Genomic DNA, 15427 nt, shown 5'->3' with positions numbered 1-15427 from the left:
GGGCCAGATTGTAATGGCTAGACGACTGGGTCAGAGCATCTCCAAAACTGCAGCTCTTGTGGGGTGTTCCCGGTCTGCAGTGGTCAGTATCTATCAAAAGTGGTCCAAGGAAGGAACAGTGGTAAACCGGCGACAGAGTCATAAGTGGCCAAGGCTCATTGATGCACGTGGGGAGCGAAGGCTGGCCCGTGTGGTCCGATCCAACAGACGAACTACTGTAGCTCAAATTGCTGAAGAAGTTAATGCTGGTTCTGATAGAAAGGTGTCAGAATACACAGTGCATCACAGTTTGTTGCTTGTGGGGCAGCAAAAGGGGGACTAACACAATATTAGGAAAGTGGTCATAATGTTATGCCTCATTGGTGTTTGATACAGATTAAACAGATCAAGACCAAATCACAGGCCATTATATACTTACCCATCTACTCACTTACTTACATTTAAGGACAACATGGATAAGCCAGTCTGCCTAATGGCATGTTTTTAGAGGTGAAAGAAAATCAACACTGCAGTTTACATGTCACATGTGGTCACTGTTTGTGAGTAGTTGGTCAAGATCTGTGTCTGCGTGGGTTTCCTCCAGGTATTCAGATTTTCTTCTACCATGTGATAGAATTCTTGTCTAGAATTTATTCCTGACGTGCAGACAGTGTTTTTAAACAGGAGCAAACTCACTATCGACCTAAACAAGATGAATCAATAGCTAAAAATATTTTTTACTGATTTATAGCATACTACAATTTGAATAAGAACACCACTGCAGTTTACTTTAGTGGGTCAGTATGACAGCCCAGCAGCACCATTTCAGATGGGGGAAGAAAACAGGTAAACAAGGTGATTGCTCTTTCGTTCCTGTGCACTTTACTGCTGCACTCTGACCCCACTCACCCAGATCAAATCAGATAAGTTTATTATTTCCTGCTGTGCTGTCATGTTGCCATGTCCTCACATTTGTGCCCGAGCAGCGCGGATAGACAGACAAGCCTGTGTGTCAGTTAAAATGACACAGCGCCACTTCGCTGCGTGGCCCGGGGTGCTGTGAGCAGCGTGCCCCCCTCTCCCTGCTGACACATCGACCAACAGCACTGTGACGAGCCGGTGATGAGAGTGAGTGACTGACGGAGGGCATCGGGCTTATTGTTGCACTTCGTTCCTACAATCTCCAGCTGCCACATCAATTGCTGGCATCAACCGCATTAAACAGACACATGAGTGAAAATAAAACTCTTATATGCATTATAATATCAATTCTGAGTAAAATAAAATGTATACAGATGTTTCTGGCTGGACAATGTAAAACAGTATGGTCACAATTTGTACGTGCATAAGTTCCGAACTGGGTGGTGCAGTCACATTAAGGCCTGGGTTCGATTTCTCGACCAGGCAGGCAGGGTCCTGTCTGTGTGGAGTTTGCATGTTCCTCCTCCATCCCTGTGAGTTTCCTCCCACAAGTCCAAAGACATGCAGCCAGGCCAACTGGAGCTACTAGAAATTGCCTAGAATTTGAGATACTAGAAATTGCCCTGAGTGTGAGTGTGTGTGAGGATGTGTCTGCCCTGTGATGGACTGCCGACTTGTCCGGAGTGTTTCCTATCTTTTTTCCCAATAAATCAGACCCACCAGGACCCTGACCAGGATAAAACAGTAAATGAACAATGACAGAGTAAAGCTCTCCAGCGCTTCCTGTTGGTTAACATCGTTATCCTAACAACATAGATTTTATCTAGTAAGTAGCAAACAGTTCATTTTTGGCTAGTTTTTTTTTTTAGATTTTTTCTTCTTCTTGTAGTTCACACCACAGCAGTAAGTTATTTCAATATAATAATTTCATTAAATGTACAAACAAACATTAAAAACATTCATGTCATGTATTGTTTTGCCTCATGTAGTGTTACATTTATGTTTGTATTCAGAAGGAGCTCCATATTAATTAAAAAAAAGAAACCCTCTGTGAGGTGGTACACTTGGGGTGGTTTATTTGGCAGTTATAGTATGTACAGTACTTTGTGTGGTCCCTCTGAGTAAGAATAGGCTACAGCGGTGCCATTTGCGTTCAACACAACAGCTTTTAGATTAATAACAAAAACACAACACGAGGTAAAGAGTTTTAACACAAACCTCTTCACCTAGGAGATTAAGAAATTAGTCAAACTCACCTTATAACAGTTACAGTTAGGTAACATAAGATTAACATAGTAATTACAAATCAAAACTCCAAAAGGATCACCTGACATAGACTACATGGTCAAAAAGATGTGGACACTGAACATTACATCTATATGTAATATGTGCTTATTCATCATCTTATTTCAACCAAACTGTAAATCATTTATATTCCACAGAGCTTACTAAAATAAAGCCTGGTTGTGTTCAATTAAATAAACCGGTTAACCAATTAAATTTGGTTAAGTGGTTGATCAGATTAACAAGATATTACTTGCATGTGTCCGAGATCACATTTGTTTAATCATTGGACGATATTAATTGTGGCAAATATGTGTAACAGGGCTAGACATGCCTCACAATTGAAGGGGTGTCCACATTCTTTTGACCATGTACTGTAACTAGAATTTTTTTTTGCACTTTATACATACTCTCGTCTCTCAAACTGTCACAGCAGTGTGCTTTTCACTAGATGTTACTAAAACATTTTCAATATACCTACCGAAAATAGTCCATACACAAACTGTGTCCATATACATGACTTCATCACACAGGCCTGCTACTGGTTCATCACCAGTTTATAAACAATTTCTTTTTTGTACTTTTCGTCTATGAACTATTGTTTTCAACAATTTCAACATACATACATACATACATACATCTCTCTTGTGCAGAATCAGTAAGAGTCAATTTGGCTGTGTGATCCAAGCATATCTACTGCAAGATCCTAGGTGCTGACCTGTCATTACTGACAGTCTTCCTGAGGCGCACTCCTCTGCGGATAGACTTCAGTATGTCCTCTCCCTCTCTAGGGGGTGATGGGTCATGTTGACTAGCCTGGACATCTGTTGGAAATGGGAAGTGGCCATCTCCTAGGGCATGGGCGCTAGCTACCAGTTCGCCAATCTTCTCCACAAGGCTGTGGCGGTTAGCAGCCAGCATCTGATCATCTTCTATGCTGAGACCCATCATGCCAGGTTGCTGGGCATGAAAACTCATCCCAGAAGCTGCTCTCCAAGCTGCCGGGTTAGGCAGGCTCATCCGCTTGGGTGAAGCTTTGTACTCTAGGTTTTCCATAGATTCCTCGTAATACAGGCTCTCCTCACTGCCGTTGTGGTCTGGGGGAGGACTGGGGAAACCAGGCGAGTCAGGGACAGTTGGTGTTTTCACAGGGACTATAGGAGGACGGATGGGAATCGGGCCCACGTTAGAAGGGGTGCGCCTCACACCAGCTTTGGAGGATGGGGTCCGGCGAATGGTGGCAGTTCCAGAGGATATGACAGTCCCTCCTGCTTTACTGGATCCAGGTGCACCTACACCTCCAGGGAGCCCAGCAGTGCTTGCAGGTCTCTTGGTTTGGATCATACGACGGTAATTCTGGGCCAGGTTGCTGTTCCGGGGGACAGTGGAGGATTTATCAAAGTCTGTTTGAGTATCACAGTCAACATCTCCATTTATAGAGTAGCAGTCATAGTCAGAGCCTAAAAACAGACATCAGGAGAAATTATGAGCCATGATTAGAACATTGCATTTAAGTTCGACAGACAAATGTGAAGCAAGTTTTCAAGATATCAATTAATTTTTCCACATTTGCTCAATTTCCCTGCAGATTCAGGCAACCCCTGCTGGTTGCCAAACACCCCTTTATATAGACAAACATTAATTAATTAAATCATTAACAATTTACAAATTTGTTTATAGTTACAAAATACAATTAAGTTAGTCAGTGAACACATTGGAAATCTTTAACTTGTACTTTTCTCAGTTAAATAAGGGTTCAAGGACAAATAACAGTTTCCCAGAATGTACTTCTTTCTCAGGGAATTTAATGAACATTTTAATTCCAAACTTTCTCAATATTTTAACAGCCCTACTAATTTTTAGGAAAACTAGACCCACCCGACTAGGATAAACCAGTAGTAAAACATTTATCCAAATATCACATTTACTTAAATTACACATGTTGAGAAATAAAAAAACAAAAAAAACAAAAAAAAAACAACAACAACCCTATAGTCAGACTTCCTTTAATGTAGTGTGTTTGTTATGTGTGAATATGTGAGTATGCATGTCAAGGGCTTGTATTACCATGTGAGGGAATGGTGTCCTCAGAGCAGGACGGGGTGGTGTTCTGGGTGCTGTAACCACTGGAATACTGCAGTGAATCACAGCTACTCTTCTGCTGCTCCAGACTCAGGCCACGAGTAAGAACCATGGCCAGTTCACTGGCTGCAGGCATCGGCTTCCCGTGCTTAGAAAAGAGGAAAGATAAGAGAAAGTGAATATAAATAGAGGGAGAGGAAAAAGGGATTGATTCATACAGCTAATGAAAAGAACACTGACCACTTTATTAGGTTTACCTATCTGGTGCATGCATTTATTGGCCAGACCTACCGCATACACTGACCACACACTTTATTTGGTTAAGATATGTGATACATACACTCATTGATTTTTTTAATATCCATGATCATTCACTTCTACTGACAGAAGTAAAACTTGGAATTTTAAGTTTATCACATTTTGGAAACAAAATATTTATGTAAATATTGTAAAAGCTTGTTAGATCAGAAATATTATTTTGGAAGGCTATAAAATAGCCAAGATGTTATTTACTCTTTTCTGCATCCTTGTCTTAACTGGAAAAATATAAACCATGTCTGATTAACTAAAACGACAAAATTCAGCAAGTTATCATCTGTGTTTGTTTTATTTCTCTTTTTGTTTTTTCTTGTGTCACTTTGTATCCTGTTATAGAATTTTTTGTACCTTTGCACTGATGTTCCCAGGGCTCAATCTAGTCCTGTATGGATCCTCATGGTGCAGAGAGCCTCTCGCTCCACTGGAGGACTCGACAGCATCAACCCTGCGCTGCATCATCACCCCCTGCTGCTCGTAGTGAGCTGCTTTAGACCAGTCCTGCTGCAAAGTAAGAGAATTTAGATAAATAGGAGTGAAAGTAAAAGTGCAACCAGCCTCTGTGGGCAGTTGTAATTACAGTTATTAAAAAGCAATAGCTGAGCATGTTCACAGTGAAAATTGGTGAGTCAATAATCAGAAGTCAAAAAGTGCACAAAACAAAAAGAATAAAGAAAAAAAACAGATCAACTGGTCAAAATGAAAACAAACCTTCCAGTGGGGAACTTTTGATGTGGGTGAGGGGGAGTTTGATCCAAAAGAATGATTATAGGACATGGATGGGTGGGGTCTGATGGTGCCATTATAAATGTGAGCAGGGTAGAAAGAGGCGATGGATGAGCCAAACTGTGGAAAGGGAATGACATTTGGTCATACGGTCAGAATGTTGAACAGAGCACTGTGGCAGTGTAACAAAAGCAAAATTAAACATATGAAGCAAAATCAGATAAAAAGGATAAATAACAGCAAAAACTAAATTTAAGGCAAAGCATGAAAGTTTTAAGCAGATGTTATAAGTGCAGTGTTATATTGTTTAGAATCAAATGATAGACCACTACCCCAATTCCAAAAAAAATGTAAATGAATACAGAAAGAAATGTCTTGTCATTTTGACCTTTTGTTCAATTAAAAACAGAATACAGACAATATATAAAATGTTTTAGCTAAACAATTTTATTGGGGTTTTTTTATGTATTAATAAATTAAATGACTAAATGATGCAAAAAAACTAACACAGAAGTCAGTAATCGTGTAGGAACTGAGATCAGTTTTTGGAGCTCTGAAAGTGTAATTTTCCCTATTCTTGCTTAGCTTAACACTTCAGCTGGACTACAGGACTCCCAGGACTTTGAGGAACCCTGTGTATGCAAGTGAGTGTGTGTTTGTTTCAGGGGGTGTGGGTAAATTGTTTTGGGTTTGTGAGATGCTTTGAATACACTTGCCCTACTGGTTACATCGCACAAAATGTTTGCACTAAAATAAATTGCACGTTTGTTTAATTTTAAGAGATGCATTTTGATTGCTATACACAGTAAAACATTTATTCTTATTTACTATTCCTTTTCTTTTGGGGTTTAATACTTACTGCTGTTGGTGAACCACACTCGCTTACAGACTGGCACGTCTCTGAGGCTTCAGAAGATGCTGAACTGGACGACTTCTGTAAACAAGAGGTATTAAAGATATTTAGTCTAGAAGCAGGATTATTGCTATTTTTACAGAAATACATTGTGAATAGTGACACACCTGTCCTATTGTTTCTTTATTCAATACCAATGTAAAAAAATTGACTGTAAACTTGTAGTAAAGGTTTCTAACATCATTCAGGCAGACACTGCAAGCTTCTGTTGCTAAATTCAGTACAACATTAAAGGTCTCATGTAATTTAATATCACACACAACTACTACTACAGATAGAGCAGATCCTATTTACTTGTTTCGGGACAATGATAGTATTGCATCTTCAATTCGGAAGCTAAATCGGCAAATAAATCCAAACAGTCTGGTTGAAGAAAATAAATAAATAACCTGGCTGGTAATGTCTGATGGCATGGGAGAAGGTGGTTTGGACTGCATGTTGGCATCATGAGAGATGAATCCAGAATCATGAGAGGAGACGCTGCTTAGGCGATGAGCTCCACCTGGTGGTAAATGCACCAAACTACAAAACACAGACATATTAAAACTTAGTCCAGTATTCTTAAACAATAAAGCCAACTCTGTATTTATTTTAAGGTCTGAACAGTATTTAATGTACTTATTTAACCACTGGTTGGCACTAGACTCGCTCCAGAAACAACTACAAAACTGCACTGAGCACCAGTGAGCACCAATAAAACCAGTGATGTTTTTGGCATCTTTATAAGTGTTTATAAATAATAAATGACAGTATTTTTAAAGGTCTCTGTGCCCTTTTTAAAAAAAATATATATATAATTATCTGCAAATGGTAATGAACACTCATTTAATGAAAATTAATTAATTAAAAAGTTACTATGTATTAACATTTGAAGAACTCATTTTTAACTTTGCTACACAGAATGTATTTATTTTTTCCACTTTAAAAAATAAAACAATATATAAGTATAATACACTTTAAATAAAATTGTGGAACAGTATACTTTTTACACGTGTGAAACATACATTTAGTTATGTTAGCTACATGTTTTACATACAGTCAGTGGTCATTTCTGTAGGTCAGGCATTTTAGACATGATTAATCTCCGAGGGGGTAATATACACGTACACACGTGTGTTTATTTGTTCCCTCTTGGGCATAAGCCAATCATGAACATGCAAAATATGCTCATACTTTTATATTTTAATGCTATACTTTTACACTTTTATATACCTTCATTTATACAAATATTACAACTACTGTACATCTTACACAATTTGTTACATTAAATATATTTTTTTCAATTTTAGTAGTAATTACTTTAGTTCAGTAATTATTAGAACACTGTGTGTGCTATAGCTTACAAAAAATGATTGTACTTGCTATAACTTTTTACTGTAATGTTGTAAAACTCTTAATAAAGGTTGATCCCATGAGGTAAGCACCTGCACATGCTGCTCTTTCTGGAGCCAGCACTGCTGGGGGAGGAGGGGGGAGTCTGGTAGGACCAGCTGTAGTCAGACCCCTTCAAGTCCAAGATCACCTATAAGAGAACAATACTGTTAGAAAAAAAAAAATAACGAGGGAAGACCAACTCACAAACATCAGTCCTGACAGCCTGTAGAACAGTGTTGGTGGAAGAGTCTGAAGAACAGATTCACACAACCCTGCCTGTTTTTAGAGTACAGCAAGTGTGTAGATGCACAATTCACTTACATGTGTTTTGATAGTTTCCGCAAAAGAGAAAGGGGGTTTCCCCAAACTGTTGCCACAATGTTAAAAGCATATCATTTACCTTATATAGCTTTTATATACCTGTTAGCAATAGATGTGGCAGAACCAACTAAATTCAGTCATTAGAGGAAGTGTCCACATACTTTTGACCATATACTGTGTCTATCTATCTATAGAATTTCTTAACTGCAGGGAGTCCTGGAACAATCCCCATGGATACTGAGGGCCGACTGTATATGCTACCACTAAGAAACCTTTATAACCTGTGATTTCAACTACCATTTGCTATCAGAAAAGCAAAAACAACACTGTGTGTTTGGCATGTTCTCCCCAATACTTCGATTTCCCTCCACCCCCAATTAGGTGGACTGGCTACTGAAAATCGCCTCTATGTGTGAGTGGGTACATTTAAAAGTGCATGTTGCCTCAGTTGTTGCCCTATCCAGGATGTATTCCTGACTTGCGCCTAGTATTTCTGGGTGGCACCAGATCCACCGTGACCCTGATCAGAACGAATGTTAACATTTAATGTGGCTTTCTCAGGTCTGGAAAGTTATTTTTTTATTATATTTTCTACCATTATAAAATCTGCCTAAAAACAAATATATAAAAAGTAATATTAATAACACACGATTCTTAAAGATAATGAAAGTACCTGTTCACTGGCCTCAGGAAGTTTATGTGGGTCAGTGGTCAGCATGGTAAGGTCATCCACAATAGTTTGGAGATGAGTCACTTCTCCCAGCATAGCAATTTCTCCGTTCTGAGAACCAGTAATATAAAATCCATTTAGAATGATCATACTTACCCAGCCATATTTCTGTAACAGTAATTCTCTTCACTTACCACTACAGGCTGCAGGAAGCTAATAAAGGTGCAATAGCGCCCTCTCTCTTCAAGAAGGGCTCGACGCACCGCCTGCTTCTCCGTCTCCTCCATCAGCAGGTACATGTCACTCACATCCTGCATAGCACTGTCCAGCTGAGGCTGCAACCCTCCTCGACCTGAAAGGAGCAAAAAAAGATTGATTAAACGAAAACACACACACACACACACACACACACACAAAGCATCATGGAACACTAACCAAAACATATTATGAACCGGCAATTGCTACAAAACTAGAATATGAAATGGCTAACACTTAGGCATGTCACAATTATAATACAATTTTATCTAAGAATTTATTCATATCATACATGTAACTGTAATTAAAAAGTTGCTTGTCTTTTCTTTTTACACTAAACTGTATGGCCAAAAGTATGTGCACACCTGACACCATGAGCTTGTTAGAAATCCCATTCCAAAACCTCTATATTAATACAGAGATCCCCTTTTTGTGGCTATAACATTATTCACTCTTCCATTTGTTAGGTCAGGGGCACATTTATGCTGGAACAGGAAAATGCCTTCCCAAAATTGTTGGCACAATGGTGGAAGCACACGCTGGAAAAAATCTTTTGCCATATAATGTGTATTAATTTTAGCATATATGTTTATCAGTTTATACATCCTCTACAGAGAACAAACTAAAAGATGGACATTTTTCTAGTGCACAATTTATATTTATTTGCTGAATTTTTTTTTTTTTCACTGCTTATCCTGGTCAGACGAGGTGGGTCTGGCCTTTTTTGGAATCACTAGGCACAATGCAATAGCACCCTGGACAGGACACTGGGGCCGAATCTAACATGATTTGATTATGTTAATAAACCCAATGTTATTAAAGTAGTTTAGTGGACTAAAATACTGCAATCTGCCAATAATCAAATAACTGTGACAGGCCTACAACCAGCTAGTAGTTATGATAGACAAACATATATGGGAGACTACTAATGAAGATGTTTACTAAATCAGATATGATACTAGAGTGCAAAACAGAGTGATGGATCTCTAAAGAGGAGCTCTACAGACGTTGAGAGAACAGTTGTTAAATCTTTACACACTTAAAGCCTATTGTACAATTTGACAAGCTGTGATGTGAATCTGCACAATCTGCCAAATTAAGTCTGGTTTCAGTTCTATAAAAGCTTTGTATTATTACAGATGTTCCAGCAACACCACTACAGATGGTTTACATCTGGTTTTGGGTGGCGAAATAAATTAGCCATGATACAAGCCAATAAGTGCCCAAACATGAATTGTTCAAACCGAAATAGAAATGAGAAGCATTTTCAATTCTCCATCCCCACTCTGTTTTGCACTGACAAGCAACAAAACATTTCATACAGCCGATTGCAGCCGAATTACACCTAAAAACAGACAATTATCTACTGAAAACACAGAAATGAAATGAAATTCAACAGGATCATGCTGGGACTATAATGATTAGTGGTAATGAGCAAACCCTAAGACGAGACAAAATGACTGTGTTAAGGTACATAAGCTAAAGAAAAGCTTTTCTTAAATACATACCTGGCAGTTCTAATGTTTACAGGGTGAACAAGACAAGCAAGTAAAAGTGTGAGAAATAAAGAGAGACAGAGAAGGCAGGTGAGATAAAGAGCATCAGCATTAGCAAAAGATTGCAAGTTAGCAAAATTGCAAAACAATCTACCATCCTGGTCTGAATGTACACTCATATTTCCTAGAATTTAGAAATTATATCGAAGTGGTCAACTTATGCTTACTACAATAGAGAGAGCTGATAAGGCTTATCAAGAAGGATTGTTCCTGACAAGAGCAATTAACTACAACAAAAAAGACCCAAAAAAGGGGTGTCTATTTTGCTCTGTTATTAAGACTTCCGTAATATTCATTTAAAAATCAGCCAAACACGTCAAAGCAAAAACCTAAATCCAGGCTTATATAAACACAAAAAATTACAGGCCTGGCTTTTCATTTGCTTTCTATGAAAGGGTGGCACTTTTCATAAAACACTCATTGATTTTTAGTTATAAATTGGAGTTCTTCTCAAAATTCTAAATACAAATTTGGCAGACAATAATTAACCAGTCAGTCCCTAGATGTACTATATATATTTCTACTGCTAATGTTAAAATGGATGTGTGTTGTGGGCACAGCTTTAAAGGACGCTTTTAAAGTAAATGCCATTTTATTAATACTCTCCTGTTAGGGGTTGCCACAGTAGATCATTTAATTGCGTTTTTGATCTGGTACAGTTCACCCAGGTCTGGGTGAAATTTCTTGGATTATTTCGATTTATAGCTGACACAACCCCCTTTACTTATTTGGGCTTGGGATGAGCAATAAGGGTGCACTGATATGTGTCCCACCAATGGCTAGGGTCACATATCTGCCACATAACTATATATTATTTAAATACATAGATATATTTGTTTCGTCAAATTATGCCATAAGCAATTTGCAGAGCAAATAACCGTCTTCAATTATTAGTTATTTAGTTTAAAAAACGTGTTTTGAGCCACATATTAAAAGACTTGTTACGTTGTAAAACATGACATGAAGCTACACCGTGTCTCCACTAGATGGAACCATTGAGCCGACTGGTCCCCATTTTACTGATCACGTGGATGTTGTAGCTCTGAAACCCCTTAATCTGACTTTAATCTGATTTATTCAGACAATAAAAAGGATCTGAGCTCTGACTCATACAGCACAGAGACAGCTTAGATTGCAGAGAAACGAAGAGTTGTGATGATGGAAGGGAACAAAAGAGTTTGACAGACCTTTCCTGGCCTTTTTCTGCAGTTTGAGAGTGTCTGAGGATTTTTTCTTGATCTCTTGTCGAGAACGTTTGTACTCTGTAAACCAGAAAGAATAAACATAGCAGTTAATAAGGATTGTCTGTTTAAAGAATAAACATGTTTATATACAAACCGGATTCCAAAAAAGTTGGGACACTAAACAAATTGTGAATAAAAACTGAATGCAATGATGTTGAGGTGCCAACATCTAATATTTTATTCAGAATAGAACACAAATCACAGATCAAAAGTTTAAACTGAGAGAATGTATCATTTTAAGGGAAAAATATGTTGTTTCAAAATTTCATGGCATCAACAAATCCCAAAAAAGTTGGGACAAGGCCATTTTTACCACTGTGTGGCATCCCCCCTTCTTCTTACAACACTCAACAGACGTCTGGGGACAGAGGAGACCAGTTTCTCAAGTTTAGAAATAGGAATGCTCTCCCATTCATGTCTAATACAGGCCTCTAACTGTTCAATCGTCTTGGGCCTTCTTTGTCGCACCTTCCTCTTTATGATGCGCCAAATGTTCTCTATAGGTGAAAGATCTGGACTGCAGGCTGGCCATTTCAGTACCCGGATCCTTCTCCTACGTAGCCATGATGTTGTGATTGCTGCAGAATGTGGTCTGGCATTATCTTGTTGAAAAATGCAGGGTCTTCCCTGAAAGAGATGACGTCTAGATGGGAGCATATGTTGTTCTAGAACCTGAACATAGTTCTCTGCATTAATGGTGCCTTTCCAGACATGCAAGCTGCCCATGCCACAAGCACTCATGCAACCCCATACCATCAGTGATGCAGGCTTCTGAACGGAGCGTTGATAACAACTTGGGTTATCCTTGTCCTCTCTGGTCCGGATGACATGGCGTCCCAGTGTTCCATAAAGAACTTCAAATCGTGACTCATCTGACCACAGAACAGTCTTCCATTTTGCCACACTCCATTTTAAATAACCCCTGGCCCAGTGCAAACGTCTGAGCTTGTGGAGCTTGCTTAGAAATGGCTTCCTCTTTGCACTGTAGAGTTTCAGCTGGCAACGGCGGATGGCACGGTGGATTGTGTTCACTGACAATGCTTTCTGGAAGTATTCCTGAGCCCATTCTGTTATTTCCTTGACAGTGGCATTCCTGTTTGAGGTGCAGTGACGTTTAAGGGCCCGGAGATCACGAGCATCCAGTAGAGTTTTACGGCCTTGACCCTTACGCACAGCGATTGTTCCAGATTCTCTGAATCTTTTGATGATGTTATGCACGGTTGATGATGATAACTTAAAAGTCTTTGCTATTTTACGCTGGGTAACACCATTCTGGTATTGCTGCACTATCTTTTTGCGCAACAATGGTGGAATTGGTGATCCTCTTACCATCTTGGCTTCTGAGAGACACTGACACTCTGAGAAGCTCTTTTTATACCCAATCATGTTGTCAATTGACCTAATTAGTGTTAATTGGTCTTCCAGCTGTTCGTTATATGCTCAATTTCCTTTTTCCAGCCACTTATTGCTACTTGTCCCAACTGTTTTGGGATTTGTTGACACTGTGAAATTTTGAATCAACATATTTTTCCTTTAAAATGTTACATTTACTCAGATTAAACTTTTGATCTGTCATCTATGTTCTATTACGAATAAAATATTGACATTTACTATCTCCTCATCATTACATTCAGTTTTTATTCACAATTTGTTTAGTGTCCCAACTTTTTTGGAATCCGCTTTGTAGATAAACAAATATCCAGACATACACATTTAAGTGTTGATTTAATCAATCTGGTATTGAAATAAGATTTTCAGAGGTTGGTAGAGTGGCAAAAAGTAAAAAGTAAGCAGTAATAGCAATTATTGTATTAAAACAATATAAGATAGTCTATATATAGTCTATTACTGCTATTATCAGCCCACCAGGTGTCTACACAGACAGGATTGGCTATATCCCAGCATTACAGTGGATAAGATTTATGCTTCAGCAAAAGCAGTTGTAATAATTTTCTTTTACTCAAGAAATTATGTATTTAAAAGTTACTTGTTTGTTTGTTTATTAGGATTTTAACGTCATGTTTTACACTTTTGGTTACATTCATGGCAGGAACGGTAGTTACTCATTACACAAAATTCATCACTTTTTAAGATTATATCAAACACACAGTTGTGGACAATTTAGTGTCTGCAATTCACCTCACTTGCATGTCTTCGGACTGTGGGAGGAAACCAGAGCCGCCTGGAGGAAACCCATGCAGACACGGGGAGAACATGCATGGGTAGTAATGTACTAGTATCAGATCGCCCCCTGTTCAAGCCACACTACTGCCACTGTTGGGTCCTTGAGCAAGGCCCCTGACCCTCAATTGCTTCGACTGCATTGGGTCACAATTCTAGGTCAATTTAGTAAAGCGTCTGCTAAATACCATAAATGTTGTTGTAAGTTTGAGTCAGTTTAAAATATTTACATTATTTTTACGGCTGAAGCAATAAATAAATATTAAAACTTCCGTGCTTTCAGATATTTGAATATTATTCCTTTAACAATGTGAACATTTGAATAACAAACCTCAGCAAATATCAGACATACCTTTGGCATGGTCTTTATCTAAAAGGGCAGCAGTCTTTTTCCACTCCTCTATTTTGTCCTGAAGTGGTGTAACCAGTTTTTCCATAAGAGCACTGAAAGTGGTGGAACAGAGAGCATAATATCATCAACAAAACAATACAAGAGCAATATGTGCAAATATAAAAGCATGGCCAGCATTTATCAGACCTCTCTCACTAATGTGGGTGTAAATTCACTCGCTGCAAAAATAACCCATCAGACCCCTTAAGCACTGGATTGATCGATGGGAGTGTCAGGGCTTCTGGACGGTGGGAAATCAATGCCTGGCTTTGGTCGGCAATTTTTTTCCTCTTGTGCTTAATTGAAGGGGAGGTAAGGATGAAAGTAATAAGGACATGATTGGATCGGTTACTCACTTGGTGAAGTGTCGCAGTTTGGCCTCAATGCTGCGGTGGCGCATGCACATTCGGGTCAGCGCTGAGCCGATGTCCCTTGTAGCACCTAGAAAAACAGGCCAGACTTAACGTTAAACAAATAAGCAGCAACCACAGAATACAGGACCACAACAAGAGAGGTAGATATAAAAGCATAGTATTAGAAGAACACTCAACCCAACCTGAGCTTCTAAAGATCATACAAGGTTAAAACATTGCAAAACATTTTGTTAATGACACAGATTTAAAGGTGCAGTCAGCAATTTTTAGGTCATAAGTTTTGCAATATTTGTCACACTTACATATAAGCAGACTGTCAATAAAATATACTATATTAAAAATAATATAAGGTAATCATTTTTTTAAGTTGCAGGCTCAAGTATGCGAAACCCATAAACATCGGGATAAGGAATCATCTTTAAGTTCATGTTATCATGTTGCATGGTGTTAGGTGTTAGCCCCAATTTATTTTATTAGTTTGTTCACTGGTACAATGTACTATTCCTGCCGCTGCCATCTTAGATTCACTAGGTGCTTTGTTCTTGGAAACTAGAGAGCTTTGTTTCTCCTTAGAGATTTACTTTATTCTAACCCAGCGGTAAATTGTGCTAGCCCGCTACTGATGTGATCCAAGGCTTAAATTCACAGCAGTACTCTCGCCGAGGCCCCACGATGGATTAGCATCCTGTCCTGATTCTGAAGAAGCCAGACCCACCACAACCCCGACCAGAATAAGGTGATAAAACATGAAAATGAAAAATTATATGAGCTGGCTCTTTGACGGGCCACTTGTACCTGTAACCCACTAAATTAGTTTCGCTGTAACCCGTTGAGAACCGTC

The 15427-nt window shown here is 38.7% G+C and overlaps 1 protein-coding gene across 2 annotated transcripts in view; it reads right to left on the bottom strand.

Annotated features, from left to right (window-relative positions):
- Positions 1 to 1951: 1951 nt before the first annotated feature.
- The window catches only part of mtss1la (MTSS I-BAR domain containing 2a), a 35152-nt gene continuing 21676 nt past the window's right edge, over positions 1952 to 15427 (bottom strand). The window contains exons 4-15 of one of the 2 annotated variants that reach the window (XM_063004213.1): positions 14569 to 14653; positions 14174 to 14265; positions 11584 to 11658; positions 8780 to 8937; positions 8589 to 8696; positions 7645 to 7742; positions 6610 to 6742; positions 6167 to 6241; positions 5293 to 5427; positions 4933 to 5085; positions 4252 to 4414; positions 1952 to 3644 (exon numbers count right to left, since the gene is read on the bottom strand). In XM_063004213.1, the coding sequence (XP_062860283.1) occupies positions 2878 to 3644; positions 4252 to 4414; positions 4933 to 5085; positions 5293 to 5427; positions 6167 to 6241; positions 6610 to 6742; positions 7645 to 7742; positions 8589 to 8696; positions 8780 to 8937; positions 11584 to 11658; positions 14174 to 14265; positions 14569 to 14653 (2042 nt within the window). In that variant the 3' untranslated portion in view covers positions 1952 to 2877. The remainder of the gene's footprint in view (positions 3645 to 4251; positions 4415 to 4932; positions 5086 to 5292; positions 5428 to 6166; positions 6242 to 6609; positions 6743 to 7644; positions 7743 to 8588; positions 8697 to 8779; positions 8938 to 11583; positions 11659 to 14173; positions 14266 to 14568; positions 14654 to 15427) is intronic. The other variant, XM_063004215.1, reaches the window with a different exon arrangement.

This window comes from Trichomycterus rosablanca, chromosome 11 (genome assembly GCF_030014385.1).
Source record: "Trichomycterus rosablanca isolate fTriRos1 chromosome 11, fTriRos1.hap1, whole genome shotgun sequence".
NCBI lineage: Eukaryota > Metazoa > Chordata > Actinopteri > Siluriformes > Trichomycteridae > Trichomycterus > Trichomycterus rosablanca.
Note: the sequence above shows the minus strand (reverse complement) of the source record. Positions and strands in the feature narration are given on the sequence as shown.